We start from the raw sequence: 24181 nt of genomic DNA on the forward strand, positions 1-24181 counted from the left end.
CCCTCGCATCGCGAAACTTGCTGAGAGCGACATTAGTGCTTATATGATATCCGACCTAATTTCTAAATTAAATGAGGTTTTCCAAAGACAGGCATGTCAGATATTGTAGCAGTTTTCAGTATAAGTATGTTGTGAAACATTGAGCCGTGTTCTGTGAACAGGGGGTTAAATGAATGTGCGTAGAGTGTCGTCCCAGATTAGCCTGTGCAGTCCGCTAAGGCTAATCAGGGACGACACTTACCGCTTTTATGGTATTTTTAGTTTCAAGGAAGTCCCTCCTTACCGACAATCAAGTTTAGGCGGAAAATTGTCTTCCCTGATTAGCCTGTGCGGACTGCACAGGCTAATCTGGGATGACACTTTACGCACATGCTTTAAGCCCAGTTTTCTCAGAACAAGGCTCGATTGTAAACGTGACCTGCATGGTATATCTCTTGATGGTCTCGGGTGAGCGACTTTGGGGTTTGGTCCCCTTGTTACAGCTATATTAACGCTTATTGCTCCATTGCAGTTTCATGTACCTCATGAATAATTCATACCTTGTTCAGAATAATGTGTGGCTGTTTTTGTGTACACTTTCCTTCATTTAAACTGCATTATAATTAAATTATAAACGCATTTGCTGATGTAGGATCGATAACCGTACAGTTGGCCATTTAAACATTATGATGTGCTTATGGGGACAGAAAGAGGAGGCACTTTTTTATTGGAAAATATTTTGACAAAAGAGTATTCTGTTTAGCTTGAATAAAAATCTATTTCATGCAAATATGACAACAGACGCGCAAATGTCATCCAATTAAACAATTAGTTTACTTATTCAAATATGTTTTCATGCTAAGTGCAAACAAAACATCATACAATAGCGTGTACGAACATTTTGGTTGTGATGCTGCTTACGACACGTGGTTATTTTTCAATTTATTATTTTAAATTAAAAACAATTGAAAACAAACTTTTCATTACAATCCCCGGTTTTGTCTTTTGCATAATTATTTCGTACACTGTACCTTGTAAAAACTCTTGAGGAAACATATTTTGTCCGATCTTCGTGACATTTGATCAGAACATTTGTCCCAATGATATATTGGCCGAGTTTTAAACATCGTCATGCTCGGGGAAAAACAAGGTCACTGTCAAATTGAAGAAAAAGCTTGTTAACACTCTATGTTCGAAGAAACCAGACATTACCATTTTGAACAGAAGTTATTAATTTCCTAACAAAACTTCGAAAAGGCGTTCTGGTTAGCAGAGTTGTTTGTATAAGCAATGTAAATCATTGTTATAAATTACAATATCAATGCATACTTTCTAAACGTAAAAAAGCCTTTTTTCTAAAAAGAAGTCTTTGCACGGAACAGAAATAAAATCATTAAATGGCTTTGCTATTTTGTTGATCATTTATTTTAAAACACCTGAAAGTAGACTATATACAATGATTTATTGATTTTAAAGGTACGTTTTCCATGAAATCTGCGAAAATTTCAATGTTTTATTAATTAATAATACTTTGCAAAATATTCAGCTATAATAATATGTGACTTATTACTTGTTTAAGTAGAAAATATATAATGTGTTGACTTTGTTGTCCTATTTCGTAGATAAGCAGTGTTTATAACGTGTAGTGTCGAATAACATTATTATCCATAATTTATACCAACTTCCACGCATAGCATACAAGTACGTGCACGGGTAGTAATTTGAGACTTCTGTATTTGCGAAATAACAGTAAACATTTCCGTATGAGACTACTGAATCGTGAGTGATTTTTTTTTAGACTGTTTCTTTCAACGTAAATTGTTATAAACACTGTATGCTATTTCAATACAAGCTAAATATGATAATTTCATGGTAAAAAAACACTTTTTTTATTCCAATATTTCGCCCAAATGGGCTTTATCAAGGTTTACAAATATAAATTTACTACATCTTTTTTACTGTCTTGTACATCTTTATCCCTACTGGATATTAAACTAAATATGATAAGTTATATTCGGTGTATATTGACCATAATATCGTTTAAATAATAAATCATGTTCTGTTTAAACGCCTCATCGAGTCATGGAATGTAAAGACCTTCTGCTTATAAGAAAAAGCTCCCGGAAATAATAACACCTCAAACATGTTAGAGCTTACAGCTCCGAGCTTAACAATGGAAGCACAGTCCATTCAACAGGATGTTTTCATTATTTCTATTGTTGTCGGTACGAGAGTTTTGATTATTTAATGCATGTTTTATTTCACGATCATTGTCAGGAGTTGTGTTTTTAACAATACCATCAAGCGACCGTTCTTCGTAGCGGAAATTGTATAATTAATCATGATGTGTGTGACCGGAACTATTAAGACTTTGTCGATGGCATGACGCAAGTGTCGTCTGCATTCGAATTCAATTGATTTAGTACATGCAATAACTGTAAGAGCGTATTTCATATACACGTGACTTTAGCAAACTAAACCTAGATTTCTCATTTGCAATGCTCACATAGTTGTTGTTGTTTTTTCGTAATAATAAAAAACAATATCGTGCACACATTAATATGGTAACGTTTGGTTTTTGGTCTGACATGTAAATCTTCTACTGTCTGCTTACTTTATTATACTTTTACAAATATAAACTATACGATTTTACTGCATTTCTCATATAAATATATTGCTGATTAAGAAGATAAAAATAAATAAAAACTGATACAGAAATGAATTAAATGAATTGTATGTATTTCCCGTACACAAAATATAAGTGACTTGTCGCTACAAGGTTTTTGGTGCTGTATGAGTTTTACATTCAGTACTGTGTAATGTGATTGGATGGAAACAAATTTAGATTCTGCACTATGCATTGAAACGGACGCTTTATATGCATTTACATCGAATTACATTCTTTATTGAAGAGGTGCAACTCCAAAACATATTAATTCCATGCAGAAACAATATATACAAGCAATTAAAAGGGTACAACGAAACATGCACCAGTATCAATATGTACTATTTGATTTTTTTAAACTACAAACAATTGTATTTTAAAACCAAATAACGTAATTTACATGCTTTGACAAATTTAAAATATTGTAGCTTATTAGCATGCGACAACTGACGACCCATATTGTGACTGAAACGCAGAGCTAATAAAACATGCTGCATTACAGCACAGAAAGAGAAACTGCAAAAGCCTTCTGCTTAATTTGTTCGGTACAAATTAGTAACAAAAACTACAGCATGTGTTTCCGCGAATCCTAATAAGGGCATTAGGCCTCGAACTTTCTAATCTGGATTCCTTTATTTCCATAGGAACGAATTAAAAAGGCATGTCTCATGTCGTTATTTCGTGAGCTCCACGAGCTGACATCATGACTCCATCAGGAGTAATTGCGTTAAAAATTGAAATGTAATTACAGTTGCGCGACGGGAGAAAGAAGGATCACCGTAGTAATTAGAATTTAAGCACCGGAGACTTTTTCACACTCGATTTCTTGGAACAACCGGGGTACAAATACATTTGCCCTTGTTGTTCCAAACTATTAACTATGACACACTAGCTATTTGCCATTCATAGTGTTTCTACAAAGCGAGTGTATGCTATTTTTAAATAACAGATAAAATGCTATTGCAACATGAATGAGCGGACATATGCAGATTATCAGATATCAGTGTATTAAAAACTGACGATCTGTCTTGGTCCCTTGGTGCTGCATCCTGTTTCCCATTCTCTGCTGCCCAACTATACGTAGGTTAAGAGAGTCTGGTGTACATCGCTTTAATAAAAATGTAAACGATAATAATTTACAAATGTGATGTCGGTCCTAAGCTGGGTATGTCTAGTGTAATACATCGGGCCGATGTCGGATCAATTTTTGAAATTTGAATTGTCTTAACGATTACTAGTCGAATAATTAATGCAACATGCAATAAGAAGTCTGAGAAATTATATTTTTTAAATATTTATACTACAATGTTAAATGTCTAGTTAAATTATGCACTTATACAATAGATGTTCAATCATATACTGGATAAATTATGGTGCTACTGTTCACAATCAAATCAGTAAGGAAACGACTCTGTTAAATGCATGTTTTAAATGAAAAGTACTGCACAAATCTGAGTGTTGCTGGTTGTATTTGATTCGCATTGCATATCAAACATGCCTACATGTATATTATAGATGATTCAAATGAATATTTCATTCAACTCAAGTGGGCACGTACTTCCTGTATAACTTCTTCTGACAGAGATTCATTACAATAATGTAGAATTTGGTATACATGGTGCTAAGTTATGAAATCTTTGTAAAAGGAAGGGATATCGATGATGTGTGTAAATATTTTATTTCATCCTACCCAACTATTGTATTAAAGTAGCTGTGGTGTAGCATAACAATTGAGAAATTAAAGTTAACATAAATCGAATTATTATTCTCTGTTATTGCTTTTTAATTTGAACCATGATAACATGAGGTCGCATTTTATGTCTTTTTACACACATGTCTTTTTGTGTGTGATAAATTTGAGCTTAATATGAGGACTTAATTTATGCTAGGGCATTTATAGTTTGTACATATGCTATCGGTACTTTACACATATGATTTTAATGTTAAATGATTTTTTTTAACTTGTTTTACAGGTCAGACAAGGGGCAATCCCGACGACGAGCTACGGGGTCCCATTTTCCTGTCGGAGCCCCCAGAACACGTAATAATACCGAACACTGAAGGGGCAGTAATCCCTTGCACCGTGTATGGAAACCCCGCCCCATTAGTCACGTGGGTTACAGAAGAAGGCGCTGAGGTTTGTGATGTGTTTGTTCAATATATATGTAAAATATATGTACTGCAAACTAAACATGATTGTGTTAAACAACTCAGTTTAATATTAACCCAGGGATATTATAATACACATACAAATATGGTTCAAGTCCGTACCACCTGAACAGTTTTGAAACACGTGTCCATATTAAAGGTAGCGTTTGATGAACGTTGTGTTTAAGCCACTGTATACAAATATTTACAAAAACAAAACTATGACTTGCAAAAAATCGTTTCTTATGGACAATGCGTATTGAAGTTAGTGACATAATAACGACTGGGTAATGTTTTAAGGTCAACCTTTAGCATTTGTTAACGCCTTACCTTGTGAAGCTTTTGGATCTAGTCTACTCCTTCCTAACAGACGCGTGCGTTGACCAAATGCTGTCCAATCCCAATGAGCTCTTTGAACATGAAGAATACAAACAAAATAGTTATCAGTGATCTCAGCGTTCTTCTATTAGAACTGATACATGTTTAAATGCATTGACTTTGTTTCGCTGGACTGGTACTTGAAAATGTGTACGTTGATATCTGAAAACTGTCGTGTCTATCTATTCTTAATTGCTTGCTTACGGCCGCCGAATAACGTAGTTGGATGACTGAGCCATTAAGCACCTCGAGAAAAAACAGACCACCCTGATTGAGCATGTCCCTGGGATATTACTGCATTCTCAAACGACACTTTTATGACCACATGCCTCCCAATGCTATTAAAAAGCCGTTATTGGTCACGAAACATTTTATTTCAATTTTAAAGAGAAATGCAGTAGCTTCATGATAGGCTCGCGTGCATTCGTTGATATTCCATAATGCATTGAGGTGCACTTTCATGTTGTAAAAAATGTGAAAGCAATTTGAATGATGGCTTTATGCTTTTACATTTTTTAATTGCATGCACAACTAATGCAAATTATTCAACGGATAATACACTAAATTTAAACGTGTATAAATTGAACTGATTTCGTTTTCAGCTTATATATAAATAATACAAATTTCTCTTTTGGTACTTTTAACGGTAGTGTTATTCTATTCGTCCGTATTTTACGATTATTTGTCTGACACCTGTAGTTATTTACCATACCATCAAGGGCCATTATTTTATCTGCCGGTAAAATATAAGTTGTTCAATACAAATATGTCAAGAAGTAAAAAGGCAGTATTGTTTATAATCTCGTTAGGTTTCGGCCATAACCACTTTTGTGGATCAATGGGCATCGATTCCGCTTGCTATCAAAAAAGCCGTATGTGTATCTTTCATTATTAGGTGTGCAGCGAAAATAAAGAAAATCATCGTAAAGATAAATTAAATATTTCATTTAGACAGATAATAATAATCGCCACGAGATTGACGCGCAATATGCCATGATCATTAAAATGTAGCCCATTGCTTCTGATAATGCCTGAAAGCAGAGCATTTAATGTTAGAACGCTGCAAGAACGGCCATAAAACATAATGCGCCTTAAAATTATGAGGCAATTTTAAACATTAACAGCGGCAAACTTTGTCCCCTGAGGTTAAAGAACAATACATGTCAGAACAGAATGATCGACGAGCGATTTGAGTCGATTGATAAAATACTATCGTGACGTGTATGATAGTGTCTGTGACATTTAGATTTATATAATTTGTATATGCCAACAGTTAAGAAGTTTTGCCTTCTTATTAACATGTTAATATAACGTTTCTCCCTTCCTAGGAGTAATACCACAAACATCGTTATTGGATGAGTTCAAACCCCTTGTGATGTCATGCTTTGGCTATTAACATCTGCAGATATGTTTCTCTGTGCAATGCCCCTGAATTGTCTCTCATTGCGCTCGCTCCCTATAATATGATATTGTTCATAACTTCAAACGATGCATTACTTTGTTTCTTATTTCAAACGATGCATTACTTTGTTTCTTATGTATTACTCCAAACTTAAAAAGCTCTTTTTGTGACCGTGAAGTGACAGAGATTGCAACCGTATTGCCATTCATCAACATACTATGAAAATGCATTAATCGTGTATGGAGCTATAGAAATCGTGTTCGCTAGAAATGTTTTCAACGCACATGCTGTAGGAGAGAACACTCAATATGACTAACGCGTAATGACATTTGATGCAAGAATACATTGCGGTCATTATTATGAATTGATTATGAAGACAGTATTGCAAACACCATTACCAAAATTATTTTTGGTGCTCTTTAGAAACTGAAATTCACAGAAACAGCTGCCGTCTCAATCGTATGTTACGCTTCACAAACGTTCCTGAAATTGTTTTAGATGTTGGAAATCACTTTTAAGCGACGAATACGATCTCAATGTTAACTTGTTATGTTCGCAATCTTAAACCGACGTATGGAAATTAACGAATACTAAATAAAATTAATCTACAGCTTTTTGCAGGTACGATAAATCAAATATGTTTTAGTTCACTGAAATTCATAACGAACACGTTTACGCCGATACCAATTCGTTAACCGCTATTTAACACAAAACCCCAATTGTGCATATGTGTCGAATGAACGACTTTTCACAGGCTAGTCGGGATTTCCTAACAAGGAAAATGCCTGTTGTATATTGAGGTGTTTTTGCTGTAAAAAGAAATATATTTGCTTTTTAACAAAACTCATATTTATTTTTATGTGCTTGCACTTCATCGTTGTTTCCAGTCATTAACGTTTATATGTTCGGAAATATAGTAAAAATATCGTATATACTCATGTTCATATGTAACAGGGACTCTTTTTCGGCATTGGAATATGCTAAAAGTAAAGTTTGTAACTGCCCGTCGGAAGTATAAAAACAATAAACAGCATAATGAATTTATTAAAAAAACAAAGCTATAACATAAGATTATAAAAATTATAAGTATCGTATTTAAACTTCAAAGTCAAAGTTATACACAAACTTATATAGATACATGTATATCAACCCGTAACAAATAAATACATCGTACAGATTTTACTATATTTTCAGGTCGAGTTTGATCCGAATGTTGTCGAGGTGCTTCATAATAACAGTCTTTACTTCCACAAGTTTTCGGCCGGTGATGTCCGTGCGTCCGTCCACACCCACACGTACAGGTGCATGGCGCAGAACCGTATCGGACGAGTCATCAGCAGAAAGGTTCATACAAAAGTTGGTAAGTCGCTGTATGGGTATTTCCGTAAAAGTCATATGCAGTTATATGTTAATATAGTATATATTCAGCCAAATTTCACATTCACATATGTGGAATGTAACGACTTTTATGCGGCTGAGATAAATGTGTTGTCGTGTTGTCGATAAGTAATAAATATTTACTTTTATGCGGCTGAGATAATTGTAGTGTCGTGTTGTCGATAAGTAATAGACATTCACTTTTATGTGGCTGAGATAATTGGTTAGTCGTGTCGTCGATAAGTAATAAACATTCACTTTTATGTGGCTGAGATAATTGGGTTGTCGTGTCATCGATTAGTAATAAACATTCACTTTATGTGGCTGAGATAATTGGGTTGTCGTGTCGTCGATAAGTAATAAACATCCACTTTTATGTGGCTGAGATATTTGTGTTGTCGTGTCATCGATTAGTAATAAACATTCACTTTATGTGGCTGAGATAATTGGGTTGTCGTGTCGTCGATAAGTAATAAACATCCACTTTTATGTGGCTGAGATAATTGGGTTGTCGTGTCGTCGATTAGTAATAAACATTCACTTTATGTGGCTGAGATAATTAGGTTGTCGTGTCGTCGATAAGTAATAAACATCCACTTTTATGTGGCTGAGATTATTGTGTTGTTTGTCATCGATAAGTAATAAACATTCACTTTTATGTGGCTGAGATAACTGTGTTGTCGTGTCATCGATAAGTAATAAACATCCACTTTTATGTTGCTGAGATAATTGGGTTGTCGTGTCATCGATAAGTAATAAACATCCACTTGTATGCGACTGAGATAATTGTAGTCTCGTGTCGTCGATAAGTAATAAACATTAACTTTTATGCGGCTGAGAGAATGGTATTGTCGTGACATCGATAAGTTATAAACATTCACTTCAATGTGGCTGAGATAATTGTGTTGTCGTGTCATCGATAAGTAATAAACATTCATTCCGTATCGTCAATTTAAGTTTCTTATAGTATAAACAATTTTGTTCGCTTGCTTTTATTGTTATTATTATTTCGCAAATGTGTTCGAATTCGGTATCAAAGTACAACTTTAGTCAATGTTGAAGATAAATCGATAAAAATAATATGCCGCCTCTTCCTCTTGATCGGTATACACGTGAATATTTAACTGGCTAAGTAATTGTATTCTGTAGTGTCAACTGCATAAATTGAAAGCACATGCATGGAAACCGGCAACTGAATGTGAAATATTGCACGAGTTTTACATATCTTATCGTTCGTAATGCAATAGTAAGTAACACGATGTTTGGCACCGTGTTACAACAATTAAAGCTATGTTATTTCGGTTCACTAGCCCCTTATTATAGGTATGAGCAATGCGAAGAAAATGCTATTCCATTTGGAGAATATGGCGATTAACATAAATACAGATATTATTAAATTATTTTTTCTAATTCAGCTTTATCGTTGATAGCTAAACGTTATGTTATGTAATCACAGGCATTTCTTAATTTTCTTAATTAAGAATGTGCATTATAAACTTCATCAAATTTTCCTTAACTATTAATCAAAATGTGATTAGAAACCCGCATTACTTCGTATGCATTAAAGTACTCTTTTATCATCGCTTCGATTCATCTTTCGATATTTGATTACTGGGCATGTCTATGCTATATCATTCAAGTTAAATGCTGCAGTCCCTCGATTGCAAGCTTAATTGAACGACGTTTGGTAACCTATAAAACTTGTTTCATAAAGCCAATCACTTATCAATTTGTATGTTATTTCCGACTCTGCTAATGTCATTAGTTTAGATCGCGAAAGAACATCAGCTAATTTGATGTCGACAATCTATGATCTAACTGCATCGGAGCATTATTTGGTATGACTAATATAAACTTAAAAAGCACTGACAAAATCATAAAAGAAAACAAATCACATAGTCCGTTTAATCTTTTTAAACCATTTAACTCGGGGTTTCTTAACATCGGCTTGTAAAGCAATCCGCAAGTCGTACTTATAACTTAACTGAGGTCTGTCTGAAATGTGACGTGTGACGCCAACACGTACAAACAAAGCCGTGTTTAATTGACCACAAGTTTAAGGCACTCGTGTAACAAATTTAAAAAGAAACGTTATTATGATTATTGTAAATAATATCCATCGCTGAAAAGGGATAATCGTGTTTGGAATTAAGCAAATGAAAAGCTTCTTACTCGTTTGCAATCGATTTGATTTCTTACTGTGCTCATTAAAAACAAATGGAATCCGGGGCATCGTGTTACAACAATTAAAGCTAGCGCATTCAATTGAAATTTATATTCAAATGTGATAAATGTAAAGAACTTCCACCCTTTGTTGTCAGATATTTATAACATGCTCTTCCTGCGATTTTGAAGACACTTTAACATGCTACCCCTTATGGGTACTTTACCGGGAAGCAACTTAGTGTATTCCCCTGTCAGTTTGTTTACACATATATACTTCTTGAATTCAATTCTCCCGATATCCTTACACCGGCGTATTGTACAATATTATATTTAATGAAATGCACCACCGATCGATATTTTAACGATAAATAATAACACCTAATGGTCACACAATTTGCTGGTTATCGTACAGCAACTTTGGTTCAGATGAGCAACCAACTATTTACGATTGTCTCTTCAATAAACTGACTTAAAAACTCTAACTCGTTAATACTTCTAAACTTCTATGTTAATTTCTCAAAGTATGATAACTTAGGAGATTAGTTTCTACTCATAATAATTAAGTCATTACCATAATTAGCATATTGCTAAACAACACACAACCGCAAATGTAAATTTGCCGAAATGAGCCTTGCGTAAAACTAAATGTCCTAAAATCGTTCTAAATCATTTTAAACATGATTGTCAAAGGAAGGTCAGTTTTACTTATACGTTTTCAGGCTAAATTGGTGGTCTAATAAACATTATGTTTATAAAGTAGAGCGGCATATGACCTTTTTTATACTTTATGGTCCAATAATTCGACAAGGGTCTGCATCTAAATTCTGGTAACATGTATCGATCTGTTACAATGATGTTTTACCAAGCTTACATTCGCGCGAAATGCCTCGAAGAAAAACAAATAAAAATGTCAGTTGCACACTCATAATGTGGGTCTGGTCTCTTTGGGAGTTAAAAATACAATACTCATGCCTGTGTGCACGCCTTGGTCTATCATTAAAAGCGAAATAGGGGGCGAATTGATGTCACGCATGAAAAACAATTAATGTTGTTTTAACGTTATACGGGTCTCTCTGATTGATTGAATGGAATCTAAAACAATGTGAGGAATGACAGAGGATATAGCTTGCCGTGCTATAGAAATGACACACGTCCTATTTTCATGTAATGTACCTCATTCGTTTCTATTAAATCAGTGTTGCTGGTTGATATAATTATAAATAACAGTATGCAATATTCGAAAGAGAAACATTTATGACCTCGTAAGTAAATAATATTTAATAGGAAAAATGATTGAATACAATTTATGTCGGCAATCTACAACAATAATTTTGCAACAAGCAATCATACGTTCGGAACAATAATATCGAAGTCCATGTACAAACAAATACTTATTTTTTAAGTACAGCACTTCAGTATTTTATATACTATATTCTTTGTATTAATGTCTTATATGTATGCTACATACACTATTCAATTAATGTTGCTTCAATTTAACAATAAAACGCTTATCTTAATGCACGTCAATGACATGTGTTTAATATGGATCTGTTCTCACTAGGGATTAAAAAGGGTGCCGATGGTTCGATCGTGTGTGAGAGCAACATCTCCTAACATGTCATGGAGAACGGAAGAACATTCCAATCATGATGAAATATGGTTTCGCGCTTTAATTCACGCGTCATGTTTTGTCATGTGATTGAGATCGGTTTAAAGGCGTGATTAATTCTGAAGTAATTGTGTGGCCCGGCTTGCCCTCCAACATCGTACCTTCCCATCTCAACAACAAACAAGAGCTGTGTTTGTGAAACACAATGCCCCCTACTGAGCTTTGAAGCCGCACGGCAGCTATTTTAAAAACAATGTTATATTTTGAATGTAAAAGTCACAGTGACCTTGACCTTTGACCTACTGACTTCAAACCATGTTTGAGTGTAGATCTCAATGAGATGCATGCACATGTGAAGTTTAAAGAACATAGACTCAAGAGTTTTCATTTTATAAGCAAGGTTAAAGTTTTTGGACAGACACACACATACAATGACAGACAGACAGGCCAAAACAATATACCCTCGATCATTCGATGTTCATAGTAGGTGTTGTGTTAAAACGTGGTGGATAAAAACTATATTTCTTTTCCTGTAAGTGTTTATGGTATATTATCGTTTGCTATATTGCTGTAATATATTATTGACTGCTTACGAATTTTAATACAAGAACATTTTAATTGACTGAACAGTTGTTTTGTAGTCCCTAACACAAATCAAATTACCTACATGATTTCGTTTGAATAAAATATCCTGTGTTTTCTTCTAAATTTACTTATCACGAAATAGAAAATCCATTTTCTTGTGTAAAAGTATTAAAAAAACAATACCTTAATTCCAAATGTTTTAGTGTAGCATGTGAAATGAGGATTCCAATAATATCGTGAACGCAGTTTACTGCCTATAAATCGGTCGTGTCATCTTGACACTAATGGCGTTATTTTTTCATGAACACGCAAAAGCGAATTAATGGCTTCTTCATAATTCGTGTCGCTAATTTTCGACCATATGGATTACAATATTGAGAACAAAATAACTCGCCGTATTATTTTGTCATAACCCCTGTTTTTGTTTAAAAACAAATTGTTTTGAAAACGACCAACTTTATCGACTTTTTATTCAACGCAAGCATTTTGTTGTTTGTTTGTTGTTGTTTTTTTTTGTGAAGTCGTTGCTCGTTTGAATCTATTCCATCACATTTCGTTGTATGAAATAACGATTTTTATTTTGAATGTTTATTTGTTTAGTTTAAACCTATTTATTTTAGCTCGATTGCATAGAAAGTAATTCCTACTTATTTGAAATGCTCTTGAGTCCGTTTCCTGGGCCTAGAACCAGTACTTGGTGTCTATATGGGAGATCGAAAGAACGCTCCCACAGCGGGGATCGAACCCGTGACCTCCCGGTCGCTAGGCGGACACCATATCCATTACACCACGACGTTTATTTGTTTAATACCTATACAATATCTTGAACAAAAGTGCCTCGGTTATTTATGTTAATGTAAACGTATTTCCCTAAAATTGCCAAAAACAACAATTGCATCATGAACTTTATTCTGTTTTCAAAATATCTAGGAGATATTCACGGTGAATAAATATTTTAAAAACATAAAAAAGTAATAGATTAACCTGCAGCAATGTATTATATTTCCGTGAGAGCTTGTAAGTGAAATAAAACTGATTTAACAGAACACATGTGAAATCAGTAATTATTTTGTTGATCTACTTACCACAACTGCTAACTGAATTTGTGATGTGTTGATCACTTCCACCGAGTAATTGTTAGTTGCCATACACGTCGCAAATCGTGCATAACAATCGATCAAATGATAGTGTCGTTTTGCATATATTTTTAAAGCTCAATATATAAAATAAAGTTATCTACGTCAGCTTTGGTAAAAAATAGGAATAATAAAATGGAAATACAGATAACGGTCCAATTATATAGAGGATATTTGTTGGATTCGGTGGATTATCGATTTTAATTCACGAGTGATCATAGAAAATAAAAAATAATTTCTATGATCACGAGTGAATTAAAATCGATATTCCACCGAAACCAACAAATTTTCTTTTTATTTTATGCTTTTTGTTACCGTTTATATACATTGTTAAAGAGTTTAACTAAAGAATTTCGCTGGGATAATTACGTCATTTCGTTAAAAAAATGACGTCATTTCACAGTAAACAGTGAAAATTATCGATAATTTTCACTGATAATTTTCACTGTTTGAAACAGTGAAATTATAAGTTTTAATGCACTGATATTTCTCTTTAAACAACCGGAAAGCATAAAATAAACATTTCTTATCACAAGGGTAATATTTTCTCCGAACTGGACACGACTTTCGTCGCAGATCGTGCTATCGTTATGTAATCAAATTCGCTATTGATTGCTGAAATCGCTTTTTATGAGATAAAGGTAATATATTAGTAAAAGTGAAAAACGGCTTGACAGTTCTTAACTATGCATTTATCTTCGGCTTAAAGTGGCAAGAATACGATATGTATAAGTTGCATATCAGTATATACATTAAAAACGTAAAGGGAGTATAAACAAATACAATACGAATTCCATGTTAATCTTCAAATTCAGAATATGTGTTTAACATACAAAAATTATTTATTTGGGGATTTTAGAAGCGTTTATAATGCTCAAACAAATCAATGTCGACAGGAAATATGACGCACTCCTACGCACTTAAGGACATATAAAGTTCTGTCCTAAATAAATATGTTTTTGTAATGAAATTGTTGTATGGAAGATACGTATCTGCAGTTTTGATACTTTTGTGCCACGATACTCCAATGATGTAGTATTCACTCAGTCGGATATTTGTTAAATTAATCCAAGTGTAGCAATTAATTAATGTATTGCTCAGACAGTCTGAACAAGTTGTATACCCTGGCAATGGTTTAATAATAACCATAGAAAGAACGTACATGTATGCCATTTAAATAACCTTTTTTTAAACAATACGTATTAGAAAGTATTGCCAGGGTATACATAATTTATTATGGCATCTGAACCAAAGTTTACATACACTCTGACCTGAAATTTAAAACATTACATGTCGATACTAATCATATGATGAATACCTGTAATTGTGTGTACTTTAATTAATTATTAATTTCATTTTCCAAACCTGTCGACCTCAAGCGTTGATTTTTAGTCTTATCAACGTCGATTTTAATCACATTCTACCAGAATCGTTTGGAGCAAATTTCTGTATTCACAACCGTATCAGAATTCAACCATCGACTTTGTTTATAAATGGCAAAACGTGAAGCAGTTTAAAAAAACAATATAAAAGCAACAGATTGAATTCGAACAATAATTGCTTTAGGTCTGCCTCGTTAATATCTTGAAATATCTCAAGTGAAAGTCCGTTAATATCTTGAAATATCTCCAGAGAAAATCTGTTAATATTTTGAAATATCTCAAGTGAAAGTACGTTAATATATTGAAATATCCCAAGTGAAAGTCCGTTAATATCTTCGAATATCTCAAGTGAAAGTCCATTTTAATATCTTCCTCGACAACTGCCAATATTTTGAAATCTACAGTTGCCTGGGACAAAAAAAATTACGGTAGTTAACTACAGATCGTTTGATAAAAATGCGCTGATCAAAATGTATTGCATCTATAACCCATGCTTCATGTCCGGGTTTCGCTAAATTTACGTTTTAAAAAGAGAAAACAATGCAACACATAATATTCATAAAACATCGTTATAAAGTAAAGTCTACCGCCTAGGATCGGTCAATTCATAATATGCAGTATAGAAAACAATGAAAATCGAGAAACTCTTTGAGGTGGGAAATTATTGTTTTTTATTCAATACATTTATAGCAGTACACCAACTATTCACATTAAATGTGGGATCATCGCCTTGCAAAATATTGAGGGTCCAGATTTGTTAAGGGCTAACTGAACCTTGCGTTACCACATAATTAGCCATAACCCAAACGCGCGTCTTAAACGAATGTTATCGCACGTACCTTTGCATACAGACTACGGAAACACGAATGTAATCGCCCGTACCTTTGCATACAAACTACGGAAACACGAATGTAATCGCCCGTACCTTTGCATACAGACTACGGAAACACGAATGTTATCGCCCGTACATTTGCATACAGACTACGAAAACACGAATGCAATCGCATGTACCTTTACATACAGACTACGGAAACCCGAATGTAATCACACGTACCTTTGCATACATACTACGGAAACACGAATGTAATTGCACGAACCTTTGCATACAAACTACGGAAATACGAATTTAATCGCACGAACCTTTGCATACAGACTACGGAAACACGAATGTAATCGCCCGTACATTTGCATACAGACTGCGGAAACACGAATGTGATCGCCCGTACCTTTGCATACAGCCTACGGAAACACGAATGTAATCACACGTACCTTTGCATACATACTACGGAAACACGAGTGTAAGCGCACGAACCTTTGCATTCAAACTACGGAAACACGAATGTAATCGCACGAACCTTTGCATACAGACTACAGAAACACGAATGCAAAACTGCAAGTGTTAATTGGATACTACCCACAGAGCATTGTCCTAGGTTTGAGGACTTGAACCAGCTTTAAGGTTAGTTTAGTATTACGGGTTTAAAGGGTTACATTAATACAGTTACAAAGCTGTACATGGAATTAGCACATAAGTACAATTCGATTGAAACAGGCTCCATGTGTGGGAGCAAGAAAATAAACTTAAATTTAAAAGACAAACAGAACACGGAAATGCAATGCAGAATATTATTATTAGATAGGTTCATTCCATTCGTTTTTGAAACCTGTAAGTAATCTATATTATCAGTTAGTTCGTTGTATGTAACCGCAGATACTTTATAAATAATAGTAAGATTTTGCAAATAATGTTTCATAATATTTGACAGAAAAATAATCAGATCTAACATCCATTCGGTCAAAAACACAACAGTCACACAGGAAACAAAAATCATGATAAAAGATCATTGTTTTGCCATTTCAAAATTAGCTATTAAATAAGCTTATCGATTTAAGCGAATGTGGGTATTTATGTGACCAAATAACATGGTATTTAAAAAATTACTTTAATTATTATATAAAACGTTAATCATTTAATCAGTTAAATTACAACGTGCCAAACTAATGAGATGCAGTTGAAGAGACAATCTAGTTATATTGCGAGGGTAAATATTAAAAAACAAAAATCATGCAATACTACGGGAATACTCATGCATTTGTCACGAACTAAATAATTATCTCGTGTTTAATTAAATTTTACCGAAATAACGAGCCTATGTGAATAATTAAGTGTTGGGGTAAATAGCATGCGCAGCGTATATCGAAAGTTTTGCTTCATATGTGTTCGAACTGCGTCTGTACACAGGTAGTTACATGTAGTTGCACAGTTTAAACCTAATCATTTACAAAAAGCAAACAATAGTATTATAATTAGCGTTTTAACAACATTATCTGGTTGCCCAGATAAACACGAATGGTCATATGCAATAAGAAATTTAAATCTGTTTAACGATACTGTAATCTGATTAACTGGTAATAAAGGTAGGTATACAATTTTTGCAAATGTAAGTAATTTTATCCAATAACAATATGCAAATTGCATACTCAAATTAAACCGTAATGAGCACGTTGTGTTTAAACTTGATTAAGTTTATTTTTAAGCGTTATTTCGCTTATTAAAAACCAGTCGAATTGTAACTTGTTTTCGGCATATTTTCATTTTTTATCTCAAGTGCTGTAAATGTAAGCATCGCTGAACAATGCAAACCGTAATAAAACTGTTCAATTATTTAAAAACGTTAAAACTTGTTGTTTTTTTACTTGATTCCGAATATGGATTTACGCGGTAGAATCGGAAAGGAATACTAATCTATTTGTTTCCCATATGAATCGTATATTTCCCTAAACTGACATTCCTAATGAGAAAATACAAGGGCTTTTGCGAGTTGTGTCATTTTAAATTGCTGCTTGTAAATCAAACAGTTTGATAATGTAAATTTGGTAAATGGAATTAATTGAATGGTTCATAGTGTTTTGAGCGAACAAAATAAACACTTAATTGTCAAATACTGCTCTTACTTTTAAAACGGTTATTTTCCACAATACTAACAGTTGTGTTTATTTAATTCATCCAGTGTCGTTGTATTTTAATGTGACAATGGCATAGCACCCAATCCATTTTAAGTTTTTTTTAATTCAATTGACATAAGAAATCGAAGGCATTATATACGTAAAATTGGTGAACTTTTTCTGTGCACTATAGCAGTTTCAAATACAAATTTCGTTTGAGTTGTATCGACTGTTTTAGTCGTTGTCTGACAATTTTGTTGTGCTGAGATGTGTTAACGTTTGGGTCACGTGAATGAATTACAATACGAGTGGATCTGGAAGCGTTGATTCCAAGTCTCACATCTTATGTTTCAAAGAAATTAAATATTTGGAACACAATTATACTGTATTTTTAATATGTATGTAATCATTTTAAAACATAAACATAATTTTTTTTGAATATTCAGAATAAAACGTGGGCTAATGCGGAATCAATATTTAATCAGTATTATTTCTTTGACAGTAATGAGGTATATACACGAGTCAATACTGGGGAAGAAGTATTATAGCTGTATGTGGCGAATCTTAAAGTTATGGATATAGTGAGGCTATCAAAACATTTGACACCCAAATAAAAATAAAAAGACTTGGTTAAGTGCAAAACCGGTGTGATTTGTTTGATTGTATGCGGAATTATATTGAAAAAGTCCGTCAAAAAATAGTTTGGGGAAAATATTTCTTATATAAAAGTTAAAAGTTTTCTGAATTTTTACTGGTGCTTATTGGGTTCATCAATTGAATTCAAATTAGTCTAAACAAAGGTTGTTCTTTTAAACTAAGGTTAACACTAACAAGAAGCATGCGAAGTAAAATGACTTAGATTTCTTCTAGAATATCCATATCACCGTCACACGTATCTTTAATTGTGTTATGTGTCACTGTCAATGGAAAATAATATCGAAAATTTCATCTGCACATACTTTAAAGGTATGCAATTGATACCACTTCTTGGTGATTTGATGAAAAAAATCCTTCGCTTACTTTTGTTGTGTTATTTTGTTAAAGATAATTGCAATACAAAATTTGGAATCAATATTCTTGATATGTGTTGAAAATGATGCTTTTGGCTCAGGGAATAATGTGTGTTAGCGTTCTTAAAGAAGGTGATGGAATATTAAACCCCATTCAATCCAGTTTAACTATGATTTTACATAGAAAAAAGGTTACATCTTAAATTGAAATGATTTTACATCAAGTAAATACGGTTGTGTTTACTGATAAAACGTTGATGAAATAAACAAAACTTGATTAATGGTGCCTATTAAAGAGTGTTTAGTAATTTTATCTAACATATCGTTCGTATTTATATGTTGGTTTAAGATTGCAACAATAAAATGCGACATTTAAATTGCTTTACTTTATTCTAATGGATAAATATTTCGCTCTCCCTTTCTCGAAAATTATACGCATCTTGCGAATATAGCAAGTTAATTTCGCTTGATAAGACTTTCGAATGCTGACCTAAGTTTTCCTGGTTACGTCTTCAGGATTTGAAAGTCCTCTACTCTTCTGCAATATCATTTTATATTGTGTTTTAACATAACTTTAATTGCAATGTATTCCGTTTTTAGTTCATCTATTTTTTGAACAAAAAATATGAGCGCCCGGTTAGGTTTTGAGATTAGGTCCACTTGTCTTATAAAGTATCAAAGCTATTACATTCAAACATGGCACACTTACTAACTATCATTAGGGGACGGGGCAGACAAAGTTAGATAACTCTTGCTGGCATTTTGACAAAATTATGTGCCCTTTATATACTTAGAAAATTTGGTTAAGTTTTGAGTTTAGGTCCACTTTTCTCATAAAGTATCAAAACTATTGCTTTCATACTTGCAACACTTACTAACTATCATGAGGGGAATGTGCAGGCAAAGTTATGAAACTCTTGCTGGCGTTTTGACAAAATAATGTGCCCTTTTTATACTTGAATTTAGGTCCACTTTTCTCATAAAGTATCAAAGCTATTACATTCAAACATGGCACACTTACTAACTATCATAAGGGGACTGGGCAGGCAAAGTAATGTAACTCTGTCTGGCATTTTAAAAGAATTATGACCCATTTTATACATAGAAAATTAAAATTTGGTTAAGTTTTGTGCTTAGGTCCACTTTATTCCTAAAGAAGCAAGTCTATTGCTTTCATACTTGCAACACTTACTAACTATCATGAGGGGACTGTGCAGGCAAAGTTATGTAACTCTAACTGGCATTTGGACAGAATTATGGCCCCTTTTATTCTTAGAAAATTGAAAATTTTGTTAAGTTTTGTGTTTTGGTCCACTTTACTCCCAAAGAATCATAGCTATTGTTTTCACACTTGGAACACTCTCTAACTATCATAAGGGGACTGTACAGGACAAGTTGCATAACTCTGGTTGGCATTTTGACTTAGTAACTTTGAATATTTTGTTAAATGTTGTGTTTAGATCCACTTTACTTCCGAAGTACCAAGGCTATTGCTTTCAAACTTTAAATACTTTCTTAATATCATGAGAGTACTGTAACTGGCAAGTAAATTTGACCTTGACCTTTTAATGACCTTGACTCTCAAGATCAAATTATTAAATTTTGCTAAAATTGCAATATCTTCTTTATTTATGATCAGATTTGATTCATACTTTGACAAAACAACACTTAACTGACATACCACAATGGACTCCACCTAAACCATCCCCCACGCCCCACCTTAGAAAAAGGTAAAATGTAAAATGTATATGCATGGTTAATTACTTTAAGTTCACATAAAATATATCAAAACAGTTTGATAACTTGTATATACGTGTTGGAATGTCTTCATATAACAATTTCATTTGTCGAAAAAAAATTGCTGTTCCATTTTTTCTTATTTCTGAAAGATCATCTAATAAAGGACCACACCCCACACTAAACCCCCTCTCAATCCCCCCACCCCCCCCCCCCCAAAAAAAAAAAATTGTTTTTTTTTAAACATGGTCACAAAACACAAATATTTTTTTTTTTATTATTTTATTTTTGAGACTGTCCAACCATCCCACCCGGGAATCCCCCCCCCCCAAAAAAATTTTTTTTTTTTTCTTTTTTTCATTGTTCAAAGATAATGTAATAAATGACCACACTCCTACGCTAATTACCCCTCTCCACCCCTCCACCTTTTTTATTTAAGTATTGAGATAGGTTCTTTAAAAAGAAAAATAGAGGAGCGGTCTGCACCCGCTAGGCGGTGCTCTTGTTATAATTATTACTATTTTTATACACAATCTAAAAAGAAACAGTATCAATCTTCATTAAAAAAAATATTACATTTAAAAAAATAACTCAAAGATATCAACCTCAAATCTTAATTTGCTAAGAAATCGTTGAAAGCAAACATGTTATATTAAGGAAAACCCTAACTTGGGACTTCCGTATCTGTGCCTTGCAATAGTACACTTCTTTGCGTAGCAAAGGACGTGGGCGTCGCATTTATTTTCTTAATACAATACACAAAATGTAGTGTTCGATTAAAAAAACTAACGCGAAATGCTTGTATTATTTCGGTTAACCTGTCCCATATAATAGATATGAGCAATGCGAAAAAAATGCGATTCAATTTGAAGAAGCTGACGATTAACCAGAATACCGATTTGATTTTATTGTTTCATAATTCAGCTTTATCGTTGATTGTTGAACAGTATGTCATGTAATAATAACCATATCTAAATTTTCTTAATTAAGCATGAGCATCATATACTTCATCAAGTTTTCGTTAACTATTAATTAAACAGTGCTTTGAAACTCGCATTACTTTGTATTGCATTAAATTACTCATGTATCATCGCTTCGATTCATCTTTCGATATTTGATTACTGGGCATTTCTATGCTATATCATTCAAGTTAAATGCTGCAGTCCCTCGTTCGCAAGCTTAATTGAACGACGTTTGGTAACCTATAAAACTAGTTTCATAAAGCCAATCACTTTATCAATTTGTATGTTATTTCCGTTTCTGCTAATGTCATTAATTTAGATCGCGGAAGAACATCAGCTAATTTGATGTCGACAATCTATGATCTAACCGCATCGGAGCGTTATTTGGTATGACTAATACAAATTTAAAAAGCACTGACAAAATCATAAAAGAAAACAAATCACATAGTCCGTTTAATATTTTTAAACCAACGTTTAATTTGGGGTTTCTTAACATCGACTTGTAAAACAATTCGCAATCGTACTTATAACTTAACTGACGTTTGTCTGAAATGTGACGTGTGACGTCAACACGTACAAACGAAGTCGGGTTTAGTTGACCCTAAGTTTAAGTCACTTGTGTCACACATTTAAAAAGAAACGTTATTATGGTTGATGTAAATCATATCCATCGCTGAAAAGGGATAATCGTGATTGAAATTAAGCAAATGAAAAGCTTCTTGCTCGTTTGCAATCGCTTTGATTTCTCACTGTGATCATTAACAACAAATGGAAACCTTGTCATCGTTTTACAACTAGCGCATTCAATTGAAATTAATAGTCGAATGTGATAAATGTCAGGAACTTCCACCCTTTGTTGTCAGATATGTATAACATGCTCTTCCTGTGATTTTGAAGACACTTTAACATGCTGTCCCTTATGGGTACTTTACCGGGAAGCAACTTGTGTATTCCTCTGTCAGTTTGTTTACACACATATTCTTCTTGAATTCAATTCTCTCGATATCCTTACACCGGCGTATTGAACAATATTGTATTTAATGGAATGCACCACCGATCGATATTTTAACGATAAATAATAACACCTAATGGTTACACAATTTGTTGGTTATCGTACAGCAACTTTGGTTCAGAATGAGCAACCAACTATTTACGATATTCTCTTCAATAAACTGACTTAAAAACTCTAACTCGTTAATACTTCTGAATTTTTATGTTAATTTCTTAAAGTATGAGAACGTAGGAGATTAGTTTCTACTCATAATAATCAAGTAATTACCATAATTAGCATATTGCTAAACAACACACACCCGCAAATGTAAATTTGCCGAAATGAGCCTTGTGAAAAACTAAATGTCCTACAATCATTCAAAATCATTTGAAACATGATTGTCAATGGATAGTCAGTTTTACTAATACGTTTTCAGGCTAAATTGGTGGTCTAATAAACATAATGTTTATAAAGTAGAGCGACATATGACCTTCTTTTTTATACTTTATGGTCCAATAATGTTACAAGGGTCTGCATCTAAATACTGGTAAATGTATTGATCTGTTTCAATGATGTTTTACCAAGCTTACATTCGCGCGAAATGCCTCGAATTAAAACAAATAAAAATGTCAGTTGCACACTCATAATGTGGGTCTGATCTCTTTGGGAGTTAAAAATACAATACTCATGTCTGTGTGCACGCCTTGGTCGATCACTAAGAGCGAAATAGGGGGCGAATTGATGTCACGCATGAAGAACAATTAATGTTGTTTTAACGTTATCAGGTCTCTCTGATTGATTGAATGGAATCTAAAACAATGTGAGGAATGACAGAGGATGTAGCTTGCCGTGATTTTAGAAATGACACAAGTCCTATTTTCGTGTAATGATCCTTATTCGTTTCTATCGAATCAGTGTAGCTGGTTGACATAAGTATAAATAACAGTATGCAATATTCGAAAGAGAAACATTTATGACCTCGATAGTTAATAACATTTAATAGGAATAATGATTGAATACAATTTATGTCGGCCACGAACAACAATAATTTTGCAACGAGCAATCATACGTTCGGAACAATAATATCGAAGACCATGTATAAACAAATACTTATTTTTTTATGTACAGCACTTCAGTACTTTATATACTATATACTTTCTATTAATGCCTCATATTTATGCTTCATGCACTATTCAATTAATGTTGCTGCCATTTAACAATGAAGCGCTTATCTTAATGCACGTCAATGACATGTGTTTAATATGGATCTGTTCTCACTAGGGATTAAAAAGGGTGCCGATGGTTCGTTCGTGTGTGAGAGCAACATCTCCTTACATGTCATGGGGAACGGGGGAACATTCCAATCATGATGAAATATGGTTTCGCACTTTGATTCACGCGTAATGTTTTGTCATTCGTGTTTTCATTTTTTTTTCATATGCACATTTGATTAAGATCGATTTAAAAGCGCGTTTGGTTACTGATTGATTCTGAAGTAAGTGTGTGGCTCGGGTTTTCCTCCAACAGTGTACCTTCCTACCTCAACACAAAATAACAACTTTGGATTGACCAGGCGGTGATCTTAGTTTTGATCATTTTATGTTCACAACAGGTGTTGTGTTAAAAAGTGGTGGATGAAAACTAGATTTTTTCTTCTGGTAGAGTTCATGGTATATTATCGTTTGCTGTATTGCTGTATTCTATTATT

At 33.5% G+C, this 24181-nt stretch overlaps 1 protein-coding gene across 1 annotated transcript in view; it reads left to right on the top strand.

Moving 5' to 3' along the window:
- The window catches only part of LOC127863321 (cell adhesion molecule Dscam2-like), a 42283-nt gene extending 18440 nt beyond the window's left edge, over positions 1-23843 (top strand). The window contains exons 3-5 of the mRNA XM_052402741.1: positions 4618-4781; positions 7767-7932; positions 23755-23843. Coding sequence (XP_052258701.1) covers positions 4618-4781; positions 7767-7932; positions 23755-23843 — 419 coding nt within the window. The remainder of the gene's footprint in view (positions 1-4617; positions 4782-7766; positions 7933-23754) is intronic.
- Positions 23844-24181: the final 338 nt, after the last annotated feature.

The sequence above is a fragment of the Dreissena polymorpha genome, unplaced genomic scaffold (assembly GCF_020536995.1).
Source record: "Dreissena polymorpha isolate Duluth1 unplaced genomic scaffold, UMN_Dpol_1.0 chrUn004, whole genome shotgun sequence".
Lineage (NCBI taxonomy): Eukaryota > Metazoa > Mollusca > Bivalvia > Myida > Dreissenidae > Dreissena > Dreissena polymorpha.